The sequence below is a fragment of the Coenobita brevimanus genome, chromosome 6 (assembly GCF_032717465.1).
Source record: "Coenobita brevimanus isolate Jiangsu-jjx chromosome 6, ASM3271746v2, whole genome shotgun sequence".
Lineage (NCBI taxonomy): Eukaryota > Metazoa > Arthropoda > Malacostraca > Decapoda > Coenobitidae > Coenobita > Coenobita brevimanus.
The window spans coordinates 53207096-53229580 of NC_136959.1; the positions used below are offsets into that span (position 1 = coordinate 53207096).

Sequence of the window (22485 nt, forward strand, 5' to 3'; positions counted from 1 at the left end):
TCAGAGAAACAAGAGAGATACAGAGGAAGTGGGATATCTTTCTAGACCTCTATAATTTGGGAGTGGAAAAATTTGTACCAAGAGTAAGAGGGAAAGAAAACAGGAAAAAGGAGTGGTTTAATAGAAGGTGTATGATAGCCAAAAAAAAGAGAGATAAGGCGTGGAACAATTGGAGAAAGAGAGGTAACGACAGAACAAAGGAAGAATATAAAAGAACAAGAAACGAATACACAAGAATATGTAGGGAAGAAGAAAGGAATTTTGAAAAAGGTATAATTGACAAATGCAAGGATGAACCCAAACTGTTTTATAGATTTGTTAATGGCAAACTGAAACAAAAGGAAGGAATCACCAAGCTGAAAGTAGAAGGTGAGGTCTTTAAGGATACGGCAATGCAAGCAGAAATAATGAACAAACGTTTCCAGTCAGTTTTCACTAAAGAAAAGGAGCTTGTGGAAGGGGAGGGAGTGATTAGAAATGTTCCGGTGATGAAAGATATAAAAGTGGAGGTGCAGGAAGTGTATAAATTACTGGAAACTCAAGATGTAAGGAAAGCCCCAGGACCTGATGGAATTTCTGATTGGGTACTGAAGGAATGCAGAGAACAACTGGCGGATAAAATTCACAGCTTAATTGTATGCTCACTGGAAGAGGGGAAAGTGCCACAAGAATGGAAGAGGGCAAATGTGGTACCAATTTACAAGGGAGGAAACAGGGAAGAACCCCTGAATTATAGACCAGTGTCTCTAACCAGCATGGTCGCAAAATTGTGTGAGAGAATCCTGAAAGACAGATGGATAAAATATCTGGAAGAGATGAATATTTTGGCTGAATGTCAGTTTGGATTCAGAAGTGGAAGGTCATGTGTTTCAAACTTGTTGAGCTTTTACTCAAGAGCGATTGATGTGGTACAGGAGAGAGATGGTTGGGTGGATTGTGTGTACTTAGACTTAGAGAAGGCCTTTGACAAGGTACCTCATAAGAGACTAATGTGGAAACTAGAATATATAGGAGGACTAAAGGGGAAACTTCTGGAATGGATGAGAGACTTTTTGAGAGACAGACAAATGAGGACAGTAATAAAGGAAAAGATGTCTGGATGGAGGGAAGTAACAAGTGGAGTCCCTCAAGGCTCAGTGTTGGCGCCAGTAATGTTCCTGATTTACGTAAATGATATGGTAGGTGGAGTGAACAGTTATGCGAGTCTGTTTGCTGATGATGTAAAGATCTTGAGGAAGATAGAGGTTGAGGAGGATTGTAAAATACTGCAGGAGGATTTGGATAGGATACACAATTGGAGCCGGACGTGGGAAATGAAATTTAATGTAAAGAAATGTAAAATATTGGAAATGGGTAAAAGTACCAGGAGACCATCACTGAATTATTTTTTGGGTAATGAATTAATCACAAAAAGGAGAGAAGAGAAAGATTTGGGAGTGCTGGTCCAAGATAGTTTGTCACCAGAAAAGCACATTAACAAGATAGTTGGAGAGACTTATAAGCTCTTGACTAACATAAGAGTAGCATTTCATTATATGGATGAGGAAATGATGAAAAAATTGATAGTGGCCATGATCCGCCCCAGATTAGAATATGCAGCGGTAGTGTGGTCCCCACACAAAAAGAAAGATATAAACAAGATTGAGAGAATACAAAGAACAGCAACCAAGATGGTCCCCAGTCTGACAGACCTGTCATACAGAGAGAGGCTGGAAAAACTGGATTTGCCTTCGTTAGAGGAAAGGAGAAAGAGGGGAGACATGATTGCGGTGTTCAGGACCATGGTGGGAGTAGATAAAATTGACAAAGATCTGTTTGTATGGGATAAGAGAGCAACAAGAGGACATGGAATGAAATTGAAAAAATCAAGCTGCTTGAAGGATATCAAGAAATATAGCTTTCCTTACAGAAGTATAGACTTATGGAATAGCCTGGACAAAGAGATCGTCCAGTCTAAAAACTTAAACGAGTTTAAAGTTAAATTCGACTTATTGAGAAACAGCGACGGAAACCCACGAGCATAGTACATTCCGTGTATATCACAATTAGGTATATTCTTAAATATTTGGAATGACTTAGACAAAGAGGTGGTGCATGAGAAAAACATTCATGTGTGTAAAGGTAGACTTGATAAATGTGGATATGGAGACAGGACAACACGAGCATTGCTCAATTCCTGTATACTACAAATAGGTAAATACAAATAGGCAAATAGGTAAATACACACACACTTGAGTGGTGGTCCCATCTGATATTAGTGGGGGGGGAAATCCAGTCAAACAGGAGTACAGAATACAGTGGAAGTGGAAAGTTTTCATAGGTTGCATCATGGCAGATGGAGGGAATTCTTTGTTTACATCTGATGGCGGTGAATTTGCGGGCTTTTCAGATGAGGAAAAGGGTAAAGGAAGTATTAAATTTAATCAAACAAGAGTAGCAGGAGTTGAGAAAATGGCAGAGAGGAATGTCCAGGAGTTGAAAAAGGTGTGGACAGTAATTTGAGTGCTGCAGGAACAGACCTTAAAACAGGAGAAAGAGATTAAGATACTTCAGACCAAGTTGGATAATGTCTACACATGCAGTGCTGAACAAGAAAGGCAAGTTACAGAATTGAAATTGAGTAATGAATCTGCTTCAAATGAAATAAAACAGCTCAGGAGGGAAAATAGGAGGTTGGAAGAAGAATGGGACTGGATGAAAAGTAAGCTAGATGAGCACAAATCAAAATCACGGATGCTTGATGAACATATTAAGGAAATCAAGGAACAACACAAGGGGTGGAAGAAAATTCAAGAGGAAGAAAATATAAATTTGAAAGAGATTATAGAACAACAAAACAAAGAAAAGATGGAAAAGGAAGCAGCTAGGATACTAAAAAATAGAGAATCTTTAGTCAGGGATGTAACAGACAAGAAAAAATGTGTGGTAATTTCAGGAATAAGAGAAAAACGTATGACAATAAGATCAGAAAGGGAAAGAGAAGAACTGAGTAAGGTTAAAGAGATAATATCAGTAGTTATGGAGGGTAACAATGGAGCTCAAGAAGAGATTGAAGAAGCGTTTAGGCTAGGAAAGTATAAGGAAGGAGGAGCGGGGCCACTTAAAGATCAAGTCTCAGATAATGATAAATGAAATCATCAACAGAAAATGGAAATTATCAGAAAAGGAGGGAGTTCAAGAATGTTTGGTTAGGGAGAGATGCAAATGAGGAAGAAAGAGCTAAGATAAAGGAGCTTGTAAAAGAAGCAAAGACAAAAACAAACAGAGAACGGAGGAAGAGAAGACAGTATTCTCGTGGAGAGTTATGGATCAGAAATTAAGGAAGTGGTATCGATGAGAGAGCGAGAGAAGAGGGAATAAAGAACAATGAAACAAGTTTGAAAGTGGCATTTACTAATGTTGATGGTTTAATATCGGCAAGTTTAGTAATCAACGATTACCTGAGGGTACATGAACCAGATATTATGTGCTTTGCAGAGACCAAGTTAAGAGAGGATATTGATATCCATATGGGAGATGGTAAATACAAACTATGGAGAAGAGACAGAAAAGAAAAAACGGGAGGAGCAGTGATGATAGCAGTGAAGAACAACATCAATGTGAAAAATGTGGAACTGGGAGAGGGTAAGGCTGATGTGATAAATATGAAACTAGAAACTGGAGAGAATGGCAAGAGAGACATTGCAGTGGTATATGTTCCCCCTAAGACAAGGGGATGGAATGATGATGAATATCAGATGTTGTCAGACATGGTTAGTTATCTACAGAAAGTGATTGAGGAAATTAACAACATAATTCTGATGGGTGATTTTAATTGTAAAGAGGTGAACTGGGAGGAATGGGACTCAGGAGACAGTGAACATTTGTGGGGCACTGTATTGTTAAATATAGCAATGAGTAATGTAATGACCCAATGGGTCAAAGAAGAGACAAGATTCAAAGGTGATGACACGCCAGCAAGACCAGATTTACTGCTAACCAAAGAACCTGACATAATTGAATCTTTGAAATATCTGTGTCCTATAGGAAAAAGTGATCACGTGGTCATTGAGTTCTGAGTGATAAAAGAGAACGTGGTGCCAAAAGATGAGCTTTATAGGCAGGGAAGATACAACTTTGGAAAAACGAACTTTACAGGATTGAGGACATTTTTTGAAAATGTGGACTGGAGAAAATTCAAAGAAACAAGTGAGATACAGAGGAAGTGGGATATCTTTCTAGACCTCTATAATTCGGGAGTGGAAAAACATTTTCCAAGGGTAAGTGGGAAAGAAATCAGGAAGAAGTATTCGTTTAACCGAAGGTGTATGATGGCAAAAAAGGAGAGGGACATGGTATGGAACAACTGGAAAAAGAGAGGTAATAACAGAACAAAGGAGGAATATAGAAGAACTAGAAATGAATATACAAGAATACGTAGAGGGGAAGAAAGGAACTTTGAAAAAGGTATAATTGACATATGAAAGGAAGAACCCAAATTGTTTTATAGATTTGTTAATGCCAAATTGAAACAAAAGGAAGGAATCGCCAAACTAAAAGTAGAAGGAGAGGTCCATAAAGATACGGCAAAGCAAGCTGAAATAATGAACAAATGTTTCCAATCAGTTTTCACTAAAGAAAGAGTTTTTGTGGAGGAGGGAGTGACTAGAAATATAGTGATAAAAGATATAAAAGTGGAAGTGCAGGAAGTGTCTAAATTACTGGAAACTCAAGATGTAAGGAAAGCCCCAGGACCAAATGGAATCACCACTTGGGTACTGAAAGAATGTAGAGAACCACTGGCAGATAAGATTCACGGTTTAATTGTGTTCACTGGAAGAAGGGAAGGTGCCTCAGGAATCCTATGTGGTACCAGCTTATAAAGGAGGAAACAAGGAAGAACCTCTGAATTAATGATGAGTGTCCCTGACCAGCGTAGTCACAAAATTGTGCAAGAGAATTCTGAAAGACAGATGGATAAAATATCTGGAGGAGATGAACATTTTGGCTGAAAGTCAGTTTAGATTCAGAAGTGGAAGGTCATGTGTTTCCAACTAGTTGAGCTTTTACGCAAGAGTGATTGATGTGCTACAGGAGAGAGACAGCTGGGTGGATTGTGTGTACTGTATTTAGATTTGGAGAAAGCCTTTGACAAGGGACCCCACAAGCGACTAATATGGAAATTGGAGCACATAGGAGGACTGAAAGGAAACCTCCTGGAGTGGATGAGAGACTTCTTTAGAGACAGACAGATGAGGACAGTAATAAAGAACAAGATGTCAGGATGGAGGGAAGTAACAAGTGGAGTCCCACAGGGCATGGTGTTAGTGCCAGTAATATTCCTGATTTACGTGAACGATATGGTAGGTGGAATGAACAGTTATGCAAGTCTGTTTGCTGATGATGCAAAGATCTTGAGGAGAGTAGAAGTTGAGGAAGACTGTAAAATGCCAAAGGAAGACCTAGATAGGATTCATGATTGGAGCCAGATGTGGGAAATGAAATTTAATGCAAAAAATGTACAATATTGGAAATGGGTAAAAGTACCAAGAGGCCCTCACTGAATTATTTGATGGGTAATGAACCAATCACAAAAGCAAGAGAAAAGAAAGATTTGGGAGTGCTGTTCCAGGATAGTTTGTCACCGGAAAAACACATTAACAAGACAGTTAGAGAGACATACAAACTCTTGACTAGCATAAAAATGGTATTTCATTACATGGATGAGGAGATGATGAAAATATTGATTGTGGCCAAGATCCGCCCCATGTTAGAAATGCAGCTGTAGTTTGATCCCCACACAAAAAGAAAGATATAAACAAGTTCGAGAGGATAGAATGAACAGCAACCAAGTTGGTCGCCAGCCTTGCAGATCTGTCGTACAGAGAGATGCTGGAAAAGCTGGATATGCCTTGCCCAGAAGAAAGGTGAGAGAGGAACGACATGATTGTGGTGTTCAGGGCCATGTTGGGAGTAGATAAAGTTGACAGAGAAGATCTGTTTGTATGGGATAGGAGAGTAACAAGAGGACACAGAATGAAATTGAAAAAGCCAAGTTGCTTGAAGGATATCAAGAAATATAGCTTTCCATATAGATGCATAGACCTGTGGAATAGCCTGGACTAAGAGATCGTCCAGTCTAAAAGCTTATATGTAATCAGCCTCCTGTCTCTTTTCCTAAAATGCATGTTGAATGCAGTCATGTACATTACCTCCCCAGACTTGAGTATCCTTTCCCCATGCACATTCGTTGTACCATATGTGCATCCCCCTTTTACCTCTTCATATCCTTGAGCTGTTTCACTCACATGATCATTTAAAACCCCACCTAAAACTACAATCTTATCATCCCCCATACCATCAACCACACACATCAAGTCATTCCAGAATCTATATTTTTCTTCATCATCCAAGCCAACCTGAGGAGCATATGCTGATATAACTGAAATCTTGAGTTTATAAAAAAAAAATTTCATTGCTGTATTGACTTCATTTACTTTCATTAAATTCATGACACATTCCACCCATTTCTCCTCAGCCAGCACACCCACACCACCGTATCTGTCTACATTTCCCTGCCAGAATAGCCTGTACCTACAGTCCTTCCAACAATTATCCTAGCTAACCTCTCCCTGAATCTGAGTTCCTGTATGCAGGAGACTGAACCTGACTTTCTGGAGGCAGCAAGCAGTCACCTGCCTACTACTCAGAGACTCTGCCACTTCCCTTGCTCTACTTTTCAACTATCCACTTTCCATGATGCCACTCTGAACCCCTTAAGTGATTTGATTACCTCATGCATGTTTTTAATGATTTTGCATACCATTTTTGTCATAAGTCGGGTGAATGAAGGGGAGAGATGGAGTGCAGATCCTGTCCACAAGCACACTCCCTCCGGGTATGGGATCAAGGACCCATAGCCCACCAGCCATGGCCAATGTCTGTGGCAATTACCCTGGAGCACCCTTTCAGGACAGCTATAAGTATACCCTTCAATTACACCTTGGCACTGTCCTGCCATAATATTGTGTGCCCAGGGCAGCCTCTTGAAATGCTGCTCCTAGGTGTGGGCCCCTTTTATTATGCAGAAGTGGCAGCCTGGGATGCGCAATGCCTTGTACCCTGTGGCAGAGATTCTAGCCCCATCCCATCGCAATCCCAAAACTGCACTGGTGGAGCCCGCACTATGCCTCCATTCAGGTCTAGCTTTACGTTGCAGGGAGCAAGTTTTCTGGTTGCATGCCCTTGCTAGTGGCAACCCCTGTGATGTAGTGGGGTACATTATGTGGTATATAAAGTCCATGTAGAGTAGTCCACAAAGTAGTTAGAGAAATGTGTGCGGGAAAGTATGCTGGCCTACTCTCCATTCAGTGTCACACCGAAATAGGTCAACAAAAGGGTATGGTCAGGGTGTCTTAATGGCAAGGGAAACAGGAGCTCCGGCTATCCCTTTGACTAGCATTCCTTATTTTTTTATTTTTTTATTTTTTTTTTATACTGTGTCCCCTTTTTCAGCAAGAGATAAGGCATTGCCCCTGGGTAGAGGACTTAGATTTGGAGTGTGTAGCACTTTATTACCTGATGCCCTTCCTGATGTCTACTAGTCACCCTTGGGTGGACTCTAACCTCTGACCCTTCAGTCTGAGCGGAGCGCTGTAACCCACTGAGCCACGGCTGCTGTCATTTTTATTTTATTTTTGATGATGCCTGATTATTTTACATAGTTTAAGCAAGACCCTCTGACAGAAGAGGTTAACTGCATGTCTTCTGAGTTAATTTGCTTCTTCATTTTTCTGTGCCTGTCCTCTCTTCCTATTTCTCCCATATTTCCTGTCACTTCTTATTGCTTTTCTTTCCTTTACAGGTGGCTTTACATTGAGTGACAAGCCTAATGGTTTCCTGTAAGCCAAGAAACCATTTACAACGCTGGGTGGTAACCACATAACCAAACCATACGTGCTCCCTACCTGTAAACAAGTGGGTTGGTGGAGGGTTAGTGTCCCTCCTCGTAAAACAACTAACTCAAAGTCAAATGGCCACCCCTTATGGGATTATGGCGTCTGGCAGTAGATAGATAGATAGATTCATCCTGAACTGACCTTAGTAAATCTAATTTGACCTGACTGGACCTGAATTAATAATAGGATTTTGCTTAAACTGGTGTGACTGGGTTCAAACATCGCTGAAATGATCTGAAAGAGTTAGAATATCTTTATGTTGATGTGAATGATATAGGATGAATGTGAATTGGCCATAATTGATATGCAATAACCTGAATGGATATCAAGTAACATGAGTTAACTGATGTAATTGAACCTAAACTAGGTTAAATTGATGTGAATGGATCTATACAGACACAAATGAATAGATGTAAAGGAGTCTAAATGAGTGTGTGGTGACTTGAATGAACCTGAATGGATGTAATGAGAACTGAATGGGCCTGAAATTACTTATGTGGACCATTTTTTATTTAATTGAACCCCAAATGCTGTAAGTGGACCAAAAGCTACACAAGTGGTCAATACTTGATTTATTTGAACCGTGAGTGGACCAGCATTGAACCTAATTGGGCTGGAATGAATGAGAAGGATTAGGCAGCAATGAACGAGAAAGACCTGACAGGACTGTGAATGATCAGAACTGACGTGAGCAACCTGGGTTTGACGTAACTAGACCAGGGAGGAAATGAAGGGCTTGATTAGGTCTGAAAAATGTGAAGTGACCTAAGCTGACATAATAGGACCTGACTGGATCCTGCTTCCTGCCTTCTTGGATCTGTTTTGAGTTATATGAACCTGAAGTTATGATTAAATCTTGCAGAATGTAACTGGCATTGAGTAGACCTGAATTGGTTGAAATTCTGAAAGTGACCAGTTAAACATGAATGTATATTAAACAGATAAATGTACTGTAATTTGATGTATTTAAGCAGTACAGCAGACCCCTGTTATACAATGAACCGATGTGTGATGAACTGTTAAATGATGACAGAAAAGTTAGGACCTCTTTATGATATGCAGTAGAACTTTCACATATACTGTACTGTATTTGATTATGGTCCCATGTGATACCTCACTGGTTGATATACTTTTGCCATTTTTTGCTTATTTGATTGCCCTCACACAAGTCTATTGGCATTTGCATGTTCAGGGATGGCTTTTGCACTTGATAGTGTCAGTGATGGAAAAATAGTGTGATATTGGAGTTCAAACAGCAAGTGCAGCAAATGAAAGTGCACTGAAATGAAACAACTACCAGTTTTGGTGAACTGGAAGTTTATTTCAGATTTATTTTTGGTGGTAAGCAGCAAATGAAGTGAAATAACAACCAGTTTAGAAGTGTTGGAAACAGGTTTTTAGGCCTTGTTGGGTGGGTGACTCTTGGTCAAAAACCTGCCCCCATTGTGGTTATAATTGACCTGGTAAATGATAAATCATTATGCAATGGATTTTTAAAAATAGAATTTCATGGTAAAATGAGGACATATCATATTTGCCATTTTGGCAGTATTTAAGCAGTACAGTAGTTCCTGTTTACACAACAACCGTGGGGGTAAAAACTACTGTGTAAATGGAAACACATATATTGTGTCATAAGAACAATTATTATTTGGCTTATATGTGGGAACGGCATCTCAGAATCCCCATTTACCCCACCAAACACTTGCCCCCTTCCCAAAACACACACACACACACACACACACACACACACACACACTAATCATTGTTAGGCTTATGAAATAGTGCATGAACAAGAATATAAGGTAATAAGTGGCCAAGAAATAGAATTTTAACTCACCTTGATAATTGATGAAATGACAGGTGTCTTGGCAAGGGGGTTACCATCGCTGAAGGGCTAGAGCAGGAGGTAATGCAAAATTTGACAATTTTTCTATATAAATGGAATCAGAATTTGTAAATGGGATTGGAGTAGAGTTTTTATTGCTTTGTAAATTGTGTGCAGTTGGAGGATATACTGTACTGAACTTGTTCATTTTCTTCCGTCTTCTTCCAGACTATTATGAGCAGCGGACTTCCATTCCGTGTGTATGCCCCAGCTGGTCGCATCGATAACACTGCCTATGCTCTGGCTGTGGGAACCAGTGTCCTGCAGATGTACGAGGAAATGTTTGACCTCCCCTTTCCTCTTCCTAAAAGTGGTAAGTTGTTAGGCTTTGGAATAAAGCCCTGTACTTGCTAACTTAAAGGGTGTTATTCCTGAACGTCTTTATTCCCATACTGAAGCTGTACAGTATATATAAAGCCCCAAGTGCTGCAGTTGCTTGGCAGAGAAGATTGCAGTAAACTCTCATTTATCTGTCATCTCATTATCCAGTCCAAAGCAATTTCTGGCGCTGTTGGCTTGGCTTTATTAGAGCAATATCTGGCGAAATTATGCAACATCCAGCGCTGAAACAGGTCCTAACTGGTGGTTCTGTGCTATATCCGGTGTTGAGGCTTATCAACCAGCTCATAAGTGGTGGGCAACTGATGCTGTATTGCCGTATTATTGTACTGTGTCATTATTTTGTTGTATTTTATTCTTAGCTTTCATCTTTTACTCATGGGAAAGTTTTTAGGGAGGAGGGTCAAGGTGGATAGTAACTCAATATCCGGCATGATGCCAGATGTTGAGTTGATAAGGGGTACTATGTAATATCCAGCACTTCATGTTATTTGGTGTTGGGCATGGCTGAATCACTGGATAATTGAGTTTACTGTATTGGATAAAAATCATCGGCTAGGCATTTACCTGTTCCTGTGAAACTTCTCCAAGTAATTTGGTATGTAGCACTACAGAGCCATTCACAGTTTGAAACCTCAGCTGTTTACTAATGTTTTCATTGCCATTGCCCAAGTTAAAAAATATGAGAAGGGAAGGGAAAACCTAAGGTCCAGAAGGGCAGTATTATGGCACTTCACAGTTTGAGCCAGCAAATGCAGGGTTTTATTCCAAAACCCGCCAGTTTACTGGTATTCTCAGGTTGTAGTGCCTGAAAGCTGTAAGTAATAGCTACTGGAAGAGACTACTGGAAGAATCCTCCTTGGATGAGCTTGAGACAAGGGCATCTGAAATTACCAGGGACAGCTGAATGTAGCATTCTCTCAGAAGGGGGGGAAGTCTGCAAGAAAATATTGCCATCCATCTAACATGACCCACTAAGGGGAGGAAGGGAGGGCTAAAGCTCCAGAAGTTAGCCAGATGAGATATACCATTTAACAAAGGAGGAAGTCTGTTGGGTGATCTGATTCCAGCCAGCAGTTGCCAGACTGAGCATCCCAGGAGCAAGCAAACTACAGTTGAACACTGATGGACAAAACACTTCTTAGTAACCCACAGAGGGACAGGAGGAAGTGGAGGAAGATGCAGGGAAGCACTGCAGTGGGGACTTGTTATACGAAGTCAGTTCAGAAAGTATCCAACCTTGGGCTCTAAAAAAAAACTAACCTGTTGAGCTAGGGCACTAATCCCCTTCAGAGTAGGCCCATTCTGACTTGACGCACATTGCCCAATGTTCTTTCCACTGCCAGAAACATTTTTCAAAGTTGGTTTTTGGTATCTTCTGCAGGTGCTTCATCGCATTCATCATGATCTCTTCTCTCTGATGAACATTTGTCAAGACATGCTGGAGTGTGCAAATTGTGATCCAGACTTTCTGAAGATTGTTATCACTGGAGGTGAGACTTGAATGTATGGGTACGACCCAGAAACCAAAGCAGTCGTCCCAGTGAAAGCATGCAGAGTCACCACGGCCAAAAATAAGTACGACAGATTTTCAGCAAGGTGAAATGCACTCGCATAATTATAGTTTTTTTTCAACTACTCTGGTGTTGTGCATCACTAATACACACCAGAAGCTAAGACTGTCAGCAAACATTACTACCTTGGCGTTATCTGTCATCTTCGTGATGCAGAAGGGACCAGACCTTTGGAAAGCGGCAAGCTGGAAGCTGCACCATGACTACTCCCCTGCCAATTCTTCTCAGCTGATTCAGCAATTTTTGGCCAAGCACAACATCCCACATGTCCGACAGGCTTCCTTCTTACCAGACATGGCCATGTGATTTTTGGTTATTCCCCAAGCTTAAAACTCCGCAGAAGGGTTCCTGTTTTGAGATGAGAGAAGAGATCATGGCAAATGCAATGAAGCACCTGCAGTAGATACCAAAAATGACTTTGAATATTGTTTCAGGCAGTAGAAAGATTGCTGGGCTATGTGTGTCAAGTCAGAAGGAGCCTACTTTGGACGGGATTAGTGTCCTAAGTCAACAGGTTAGCTATTTATTTTTTTAGAGCCTAAGGTCGGATACTTCCTGAACAGACCTCGTTTTGACAGCAAGAGGAAAGACACAAAGGCCAAAGAGAACAAAAAACAAGCACAACAAAGGCAGGAAAAGGGGAGTAAAACATGAGAAATGGAGGCAAGAGACTCCCAGTAAGGAAGGAATAGGTGGAGGAAAAGAAACTGAAAGAAAAGAAGGAAGGAGCATCCCACATGAAGCGTCATGATGAAGGAATGAGCACCAGTCCACAGACCACATAAAAGGCAAAACAAGGCCAAAATGGAAGCTTACTCAATGCCAAGAGGATTTAAGAGAGCCAAGCAGGGCAGAACACGAACAGAAAAGATGAACACAACCGAAAAGGGACTGAAACAGGGAGGAGGAAACAGATGGGCAGAACAAGATGGCATTTTTCACATAGTGAAAACATTTGTAAGTAGCTGAGCAGCACAGTGAAGGCTGTGGATGGTTCCATAGAGTCGATTATCAGCTGACTTGGAGGAGGTTCATGGGAAAAAGTATGTGCATATCCAATGTATGTTCATCATAGTTTCTTCTCTGCTGATCAGATTACTGTCTAATGCATGAGGGGTTATAAAGTTTTTTTTTTTTTTTTTTTTTTTTTTTTTTTTAAATAAATAACAGAACAGAGGATGGAAGAATGAATTAAAAAATAATATATACGCCAGATTACTGATGTCCTACATTCATAAAAAATCTGTAACAGTTGGACATGAACAGCTGTAGGTTGAAGTTTGGGGGAAGACAACTCCGGGCAAGCAAGTTCCAGAGAGATGCAGTTTGGGGAATAAAAGATTTCTGATAGGCAGCAGTTCGGCAATATAACTGTGTGACATTCCAGTCATGAGCACTACCAGATGTCCGTGTAGCAAGAAGGAAGGCATGGAGAGGTGGCACAATGGACGGAACTTCGTCTGAGCATTTGCCATAAAAGTACAGTATCTGTAAAATAATGCAAGGGAGGCAACATTCCTTCTTACTTGTAAGGAGGTAGTTTATTTATAATAGCAGGGTTATTAATAATTCCAACATCTTTGTTCTGAATACAGTATTGTCCAGTTGTTTTAGTGCAACCCCTCCACTGCCATTCCACAAGGGTGAGGAATATTCTTGCTGAGAGCACACATGACTTATAAATTATAGCTCACTGCATGTCAAGGAAGAAGTTATGGTCTCTATATGGTAATCCAAGTTTCTTTGAGGCGGTTTTAGCAAGTGATCTGACATGAGAGGTCCAGCTGAGGGCATTGTTAAGTGAAACACCGAGAATTTCAATACTTTTGGATGTGGGAGTATTAGTAGAATTGAATGTAATATTGGAATCTGGCAATATCTGTCTCCTATTAAATTGTATATATTTGGTTTTACTAGTATTCAGTGAGACAGGGTTAGTTTGTCCCCATTCATTGATCTTAGATAAGTCTTGATTTATGAAGATGGCTGCACTGAGTTGAGAGTTAGAGATATTAAACTGTAAATGGGTGTTTGTGAATGAACTGTGAGGTGTTGAGTCATCTGCATATGAATAGATGGGATTGTGGGTGACAGATAAGAGATCATTAATATGAACTAGGAATAGGGTTGGTGCCAGAACTGATCCTTGTGACATGCTGGCATTAATTGAGTGAAAATTGGAATATACATTATCTACTTTTACTCTTATTTTTCTGTCGGAAACATCTGAGGAAGTCAGAGGAACAAAAGACGTTAGTCAATAGCAAGGGAGTTTGGATAGCAAGGAACAGTGCCACACTCTGTCGAAAGCTTTAAAAATATCAAGGGTTACTGCATGAATTTCTCCATGTAGGTCAATTGATTGATGGATGGTATGAGTCAGGAGATTGAGTATGTCAGTGGTGGATCTTTTGTGATGAAAACCATATTGTCCGTCACTAATTAAGTGGTTGGATTCAAGGTGGTTAACTATGTGCTTATTAATTACAGTTTCAAATACCTTACTAAGAGAAGATATGATAGCTGTTGGTCTGTAATCAGAGGGGTCAGAGGAACTTGCTTTCTTTGGAATTGGGTGGATATTGGCTTCTTTCCATGAATTAGGGAATGAAGAAGTATGTTCTGTATGCATAGTCTGAATAATTTAGCTTGAACAGAGGCAAGTTCAGGGGAAAACTTTTTTCAAAACAATCGGAGGAATTCCATCTGGGCCAGGAGCTTTGTTGGTTGGTAAATTCTCTAAGATGGATTTTGTGTATCTAGTCTGTATTTTAAGTGGAACAATTTCGGGAGAGTCAAGTTATAGTACTTGGACGTTCTGGCTGACTTCCTTTATGGTAGAATTTCTGGCAGACTTACTGGCAAAGATATTCACTTTACCACACGGTTCATTTATTATGTTGCCGTCTGAAGATTTTAGTAGAGGAATGGGTGATGACTTGTTAAAGTTATTATTGAAAAAACTGAGAGTTGACCAGAATATTTGATTGTCATAGTTTTCAGGAATTAAACCCTACAGAGGCCAGTAAATTGTGATTACATTACACACATGACGATAGTGGTTGTGTGTTCATAAGATGAATACTAGTGCATGTGAATGGTACTGTGTATTGAAACCAAGAGTTCTGAAGGCTGAATGATGAGTGGATGGATTTATGGCTGATTTCTCTTTACATTCTGTTAATGCTTCTTCATTTTTGTTATGCTTTTCCTGTTCTAAATCATGGTGATGATCTTAATTTCTGATTATATAGTATTTGGATCAAACCAGTCAGGTCTAATCCATTATTTTCTAAGTTTTAGATACAGTATATAGATAATAGTAGTAGTTGTTCCCTAGGTAGTCTGGCCGAACAGCTCCGAGTCTCTAAGGAAGGCCATGGCCGAGACCAGGCTTTCCCACAGAGCTCTCAAGAAGTGTATGTGGTATTGTTGGCACAAGCATTTGTGTACAGTGCAGTCTTCCATAATGTGCTTAATAGTATGGGATGCTGTGTTGCATCCTGGACAGGCACCAGCGATGGAGTCATCCAGCCTCTTCTGATAACTCAGGAGGGCTGGATGATGCCCACATCTCAGCTTGAATAGGTGGACCCTGTCCTCGCAGGGGAGGTAGGTTTCAGAAGGGTGGATATCAGCAGGCCATGCATGCAGCTGTGTGTTTTCTTTGAGTGACTGAATGGAGCGATGAGTGATTTGATCATGGAAATGCATCTAGAAGCTGGTTTGAGGTGGGCAAGGGGGGAGAGATGACAATACTGTATTTCTGTATGATATAGTGTGCTGGGTGTAGTTTTGATGTTCCTTGGTGTGTATGGATGTGCTGCCATGTAGTGTAGTGGATGGTGTGGGTTTGTGGAGGCTGCAGCAAGAATTTATGTGCCTCATGTCTCGATGATCCTTGACTTTGAGGACTTTTGCTTCTTGGTGTAGGTGGTCTGTAGGTGTAGCAGCTGTGCATCATGTGATTATTTTTAGGACTTTGTTCTGTATGGTCTGTAGGGTGTTGTAGTGTGTTTCAGTGAGGTTAGAAACCCAAGCAGGGCTTTCATAGTTCATCACTGAACATATGTATTGTTTATATGTTGTGGTGGTTTCTTTGTTGTTTCCAAATGTTGTATGGGCAAGTGACCTTAGGGCATTGAGTCTTGGTGTTAATTTATTCTTAATGTTTGCAATGTGTTGTTTAAATGACACTGATGCATGTCACACCAAGGATTTTGTGTGTGTGTGTGTGTGTGTGTGTGTGTGTGTGTGTGTGTGTGTGTGTATTTACCTATTTGTAGTATACAGGAATTGAGCAATGCTCGTGTTGTCCTGTCTCCATATCCACATTTATCAAGTCTACCTTTACACACCATGAATGTTTTTCTCATGCACCACCTCTTTGTCTAAGTCATTCCAAATATTTAAGTATTTACCTAATATACCTAATTGTGATATACACAGAATGTACTATGCTCGTGGGTTTCCATCGCTGTTTCTCAGTAAGTCAAATTTGGCTTTAAACTCGTTTAAGTTTTTAGACTGGACGATCTCTTTGTCCAGGCTATTCCATAAGTCTGTACTTCTGTAAGGAAAGCTGTATTTCTTGATATCCTTCAAGCAGCTTGACTTTTTCAATTTCATTCCGTGTCCTCTTGTTGCTCTCTTATCCCATACAAACAGATCTTCTTTGTCAATTTTATCTACTCCCACCATGGTCCTGAACACTGCAATCATGTCTCCCCTCTTTCTCCTTTCCTCTAAGGAAGGCAAATCCAGTTTTTCCAGCCTCTCTCTGTATGACAAGTCTGTCAGACTGGGGACCATCTTGGTTGCTGTTCTTTGTATTCTCTCAATCTTGTTTATATCTTTCTTTTTGTGTGGGGACCACACTACCGCTGCATATTCTAACCTGGGGCGGATCATTGCCACTATCAATTTTTTCATCATCTCCTCATCCATATAATGAAATGCTACTCTTATGTTAGTCAAGAGTTTATAAGTCTCTCCAACTATCTTGTTAATGTGCTTTTCTGGTGACAAACTATCTTGGACCAGCACTCCCAAATCTTTCTCTTCTCTCCTTTTTGTGATTGATTCATTACCCAACAAATAATTCAGTGATGGCCTCCTGGTACTTTTACCCATTTCCAATATTTTACATTTCTTTACATTAAATTTCATTTCCCACGTCCGGCTCCAATTGTGTATCCTATCCAAATCCTCCTGCAGTATTTTACAATCCTCCTCAACCTCTACCTTCCTCAAGATCTTTACATCATCAGCAAACAGACTTGCATAACTGTTCACTCCATCTACCATATCATTTACATAAATCAGGAACATTACTGGCGCCAACACCAAGCCTTGAGGGACTCCACTTGTTACTTCCCTCCATCCATACATCCTATCTTTTATTACTGTCCTCATTTGTCTGTCCCTCAAAAAGTCTCTCATCCATTCCAGAAGTTTCCCCTTCAGTCCTCCTATATATTCTAGTTTCCACATTAGTCTTTTATGAGGTACCTTGTCAAAGGCCTTCTCTAAGTCTAAGTACACACAATCCACCCAACCATCTCTCTCCTGTACCACGTCAATCACTCTTGAGTAAAAGCTCAACAAGTTAGAAACACATGACCTTCCACTTCTGAATCCAAACTGACATTCAGCCAAACTATTCATCTCTTCCAGATATTTTATCCATCTGTCTTTCAGGATTCTCTCACACAATTTTGCGACCATGCTGGTTAGAGACACTGGTCTATAATTCAGGGGTTCTTCCCTGTTTCCTTCCTTGTAAATTGGTACCACATTTGCCCTCTTCCATTCTTGTGGCACTTTCCCCTCTTCCAGTGAGCATACGATTAAACTGTGAATTTTATCCGCCAGTTGTTCTGTGTGTGTGTGTGTGTGTGTGAGAGAGAGATAGGCGAGTGTTGTTTATGGTGAGGGGTGGAATATGACTGTTCTACTATTCAGTTTGTGAGAAGGGACACTGTAGGTTTGGCTGGGGCTATTGTGAGTCTGTTTGTGGTGAACCATTCATGTAGTGTGGTGAGGTATGGTTGGAGGATGTGTGCGGCTGTGTTTGCATTTTGGTGTGTACATGTAAGTGTTATGTTATATGCATAGGAAGCTATGTGTATTTGTGGTGTGTGGGGTGTGGGTATGTTGTGTATTTATAGCTTAAAGAGTGTAGGGGGCAATACAGATCCTTAAGGAATGCCATTTGTGAAGTTTCTGATGTTTAATGACTCACAAGCAAATGCTACATGTGCACATCTGCCTGCTAAATAGTTTACCAGCCATCTTTAGCATGTTATTGTGTATGTTTGTGTTGAATATTTTGTTTGTGAGGTTGTGGCGGGGGATGGCATCAAAAGCTTTGCTATCTAAACCTCTTTGCGTAAAAGAATGTTTGTGGAGTGTAGTGGCCTAAAACCATATTGTGATGGGGCTAGGGGGTTGTGGGGTATTACTAATTGTAATACCAGTATTCAGTGACTTTGGATGGGGTGCAAAGGAATGTGATGGGCCGGTGTGAGGAAGGTAACGTGGAGTCTTTGTTGGGTTTGGGGATAGTGATGATAGTACCCTGCTTCCAGATGTTGAGTGTTATATTGTGTAAGTAGCTTTGGTATGATATGTTGATGAGTGGTTGTATGCCTTGTGGTCCAAGATGTTTAAGGTGAATGTTGCTTATGTTGTCTGGGCCACAGGTGGATGAGTGCTTAAGGTTGCTAATGATGTGCTTCGTCTGGTTGTAAGTGAAGGATGCAAAGTCTGGGTCTGTTGGGAACTGTCTCTTGTGTCAGCTATAGGTATGCCTCTTTAATGACTTATTTTGCTTAATACCTGTTTTCTCAGATATGGCAGCTATCCCTGACTATTCATCGGGTGCAACTGAACACTGGGGTATTATCACCTTCCGAGAAACCTCCATATTCTACAATGCCAACACCAGCTCTGATGCCAATAAACAACGTGTTGCCTCCGTGGTCTCTCATGAACTGGCTCATCAGTGGTTTGGCAATTTAGGTAGGTACTGTAATTATCTACCTGGTAGCTATATTGTAAGATTTTGAACTCATTTATACATGTCCTTCTATAGTCTGTTTAAAATGATCTGAGAAGAGACGAGCCTTAACGTTTTGAAAGCTGGCAGCTGATTGGTTGTCCGAGTGCATTCATTATTAATGATGCATTTAAAATTGTTTTTATTATGTGGGTTTCAATAATCGTTTGATGGTAAGATTTCCCAGATACAATATTATATACATCTTTCCATCTATCTCTATCTGTCTATAGCCAGATGCCATAATCCCTCAGGGCATTAACTTAAAAATGGGGCCTTACAAAGTTTATCACATGGCCTCGATACGTGTGAAATTTTGAATTCTAGGGACAAAACAAAACACATCCATGTAAAATTTTTACAAATAGCTTGATTTTTGCCCTCCGTTTAGTCAAATCAAGGTAAATTAGGTCATTACTGTGACCATTGGCATAGTTAGGCCTGAGCATGGGGGCTATAGCCCAAAATGTTTTATGAATAGCCCCAGATCTCAAATAGTTTTTTTTTTTTCTTTTTGTACAAAAATAAGAACAGCCCTGGCCGGGGCCAGCACAAAATTTTGATTCTTGTTGTTAGTACTAGAATTGACAGATCTCATATGGAAAACATTCGGTTTGATCCTGTCTGGTTCACGTTCATTCCTATCACATATTCATGGCCACTTGCTGGTCAGCCATCAGTCACGCAGTGGTGCCAGCACACGTACACATGTGTGAGCAAGAGAGAGAGAGAGAGAGAGATAGAGCAGAGCACACAGGTTACAGGGCTTGTTGACATCTGGTGGTAGCTAACAAGACCTGAGGCTGTGGATATAAGAAGCTTTTTCAAAAAGAATGGAGACCAAGGCAGTGACGTGCAGCCTGCAAGGCTAGAGGAGGCGGAGGAAGAGTTACTTCCTGCTGTTGGTGTAGCAGCAGATGAGTCATGACGGGAGATTGCTGTTGCCTCTACACTGTCTACAAGCTCAGGTTGGTGAAGCAGAGGGCTCTTTAGCCGGCTAGCCAGTAGCCAGTCTAGCTCGGTGGTTCTCAGATGTTTTTGTCACATGAGGCACACCAAGTATTAAGGCATACTTTTCATTATAGCTGTGTAAACAAATCATCAAATAAGAAAAATTCCAAGGCACACCAGTTTCAGAACCACTGGTCTAGCTAGCCTGTACTCACAGTGATATTGTAATATTAATATTATTTACAAAGTATATTGCTTCATTTTCCTAGTCTACTCAGTCAGTGCTCCTTTCAGTTATTTAGAAGAAGAAATTTGACCCATTATTTGAGTGTGTTTTTTATGATTTCCCCATACACATTAGAGTGCCAACAGTGCCATTCAAAGATTACTAGTTAGTTAGTTAGTTAATGTGTATGTGTGTGTATTTTTTTTTTTATATGCAAGAAAGAAGGAACCAAAAGCCAGGAGCCCACAAACCATTCCTTCCAAGAAAAACAAAACACAAAAGAGAGCCAAATTCAAGATCCGTTCATTTCGAGATGTCTGGACACACTGTTTTTGAAAAACTGGAGATCATAGGAAGTAGGTAATACAGACATAGAGAGACAGTTCCAGAGTTGACCTGTTGCATAAATGAAGGACTGGGAGTAACAGTTAACTCTTGCATTAGAGAGTTGGACAGAAAAGGGATGGAGAGTTTGTTACTAGACGGGTGCTACGCACATGTCGTAAGGGTGGAGGGATGCAAGCAGACAGTTCAAAGGAACAGTGACCATTAAAGCAGCAGTAGAAAAGAGTTAAAGATGCATCAGTGCGGCGAAGAGACAGAGGTTGAAGGGAGCTAGTAAGAGGAGGAGAGTTGATGAGATGAAAAGCCTTTGACCACCGTATTGAGAAGAGCTGTATGTGGGGAGCCTCCCCACACATGAGAGTTGTACTCTACACAGGGGCAAATAAAACCCTTGTATAAAGTCAACAACTGTGCAGGGGTAAAGAAGGTACAGAGTCAGCTTATCACACCTAATCTCTTGGAAGCAGATTTTACAGGAGATGCAATATGATCTTGCCAAGATATGTCCCAAGTGAATGAAACCCCAAACATGTTCAAGGATGATGCAGGATTGAGCTGGATATTATTAAACATTAGTGGGTACTCCTGTGGAAGATTGTGTCGGGTTGATAGGTGTAAAAACTGAGTTTCTGATGCATTAAAAACAACAAGATTATTTTTACCCCAGTCAGAGATATGAGCCAAGTCAGACATAAGCTGTGCCATAGCCTCATCCCTTGTTTGTTGAAGTAACTCCTGAGATGAATGTTGCGGGAACCGAATGGAAAGGTGAAGGATGGAATCATCAGCGTACGAGTGGATAGGGTTAGATGTACAGCATAGAAGATCATTGATGAATAAAAGGAAGAGAGTTGGTGATAAGACAGAGCCCTGAGGAATTCCACTGTTGATAGGTCTAGGAGAAGACCGATGGCCGTCCACAGTAGCAGCTATAGAACGACCAGAAAAGGAAGCTTATGAAGGCACAGATAGAAGGATAGAAACCATAAGAGGGCAGTTTGGAAATTAAAGATTTATGCCAGACTCAATCAAAAGCCTTTGAGATTTCAAGTTCAATGGCAAAGCTTTTGCCAAAGTCCCGAAAGGAGGAGGATCAAGAGTCTGAAAGGTAGGTGAGAAGATCGCCAGTGGAGCATCCTTGACGGAACCCATACTGACGATCAGAAAGAAGGTTGTGATAGGAAAGATGCTTTAAAATTTTACTATTAAGAATTGACTCGAAAACTTTTGAGACACAGGATGTTAAAGCATTTGGATGATAGTTAGAGGGTTGGGAATGGTCAACCTTCTTTGGGACTGGCAGAATGAGAGCAAACTTCCAGCAAGAAGAAAAGGTACAAGTTGACAGACAAAGGTGAAAGAATTTACCTAAGCAGGGTGTAGGCACTGAAGCACAGTTCTTGAGAACAACAGGAGGGACTCAGTCAGGTCCATATGCCTTGTTAGTATTGAGACCAGTGATGGCAGTTAATACATCAGCTGAAGAAATGTCAGCCATGAGGAAGTCAGAGGGGGGGAAGTGATGGAGGAATAGCACCAGAATCGTCTTAGGTGGAATTGGAGGAGAAAGTCTGAGCGAAGAGATCTGCTTTATAAGTGGAAGAAATGGCTACAGAGTCATCAGAACAGAAAAGAGGAAGGAAGGATAATGAGGTAAAGTTTTTAGAAAGGTTTTTGGCAAGCTGCCAGAAGAAGCGGGAAGGATTCGAGTTGGAGAGTTGAGAGCATTTAGTACAGATGAAATTATTTTTAGCAGAGCGAAGAACAGACTTTGCACGATTCCGGGCAGACACATAAACAAGATGTGATTCAGGGGTGGGTTGGCACTGATACCTTTTATAGACCCTCTTCTTGTTGCGGTCAGCATTAGAACAAGTGTGATTAAACCAAGGCTTTCTTGCATTAGTCAAAGGATATGAGAAGGGAATGTATGCTTCCATGCCCGAGAGAATAACCTCCGTTATGCGCAAGGCACACTCAGGTGGCTCCCGGCCATAGAAGCAATAATCATTCCATGGAAAATCAAAGAAGTGCAGCCTGAGGACCTCCCTATCAGCAGCTCCAAAGTGCCACAGATGACGTTTCTTTGGAGGGTCCACAAGCCATACTGGAGCGATAGGACAGATTAAGGTAATAAGATTGTGATTGGAGGAGCCCAACGGAGA

At 40.7% G+C, this 22485-nt stretch overlaps 1 protein-coding gene across 1 annotated transcript in view; it reads left to right on the forward strand.

Annotated features, from left to right (window-relative positions):
- LOC145399708 (glutamyl aminopeptidase-like) overlaps positions 1-22485 on the forward strand; it is a 254613-nt gene that overhangs the window by 70281 nt on the left and 161847 nt on the right. Inside the window, exons 6-7 of the mRNA XM_080272257.1 lie at positions 9994-10138; positions 18591-18761. Coding sequence (XP_080128383.1) covers positions 9994-10138; positions 18591-18761 — 316 coding nt within the window. The remainder of the gene's footprint in view (positions 1-9993; positions 10139-18590; positions 18762-22485) is intronic.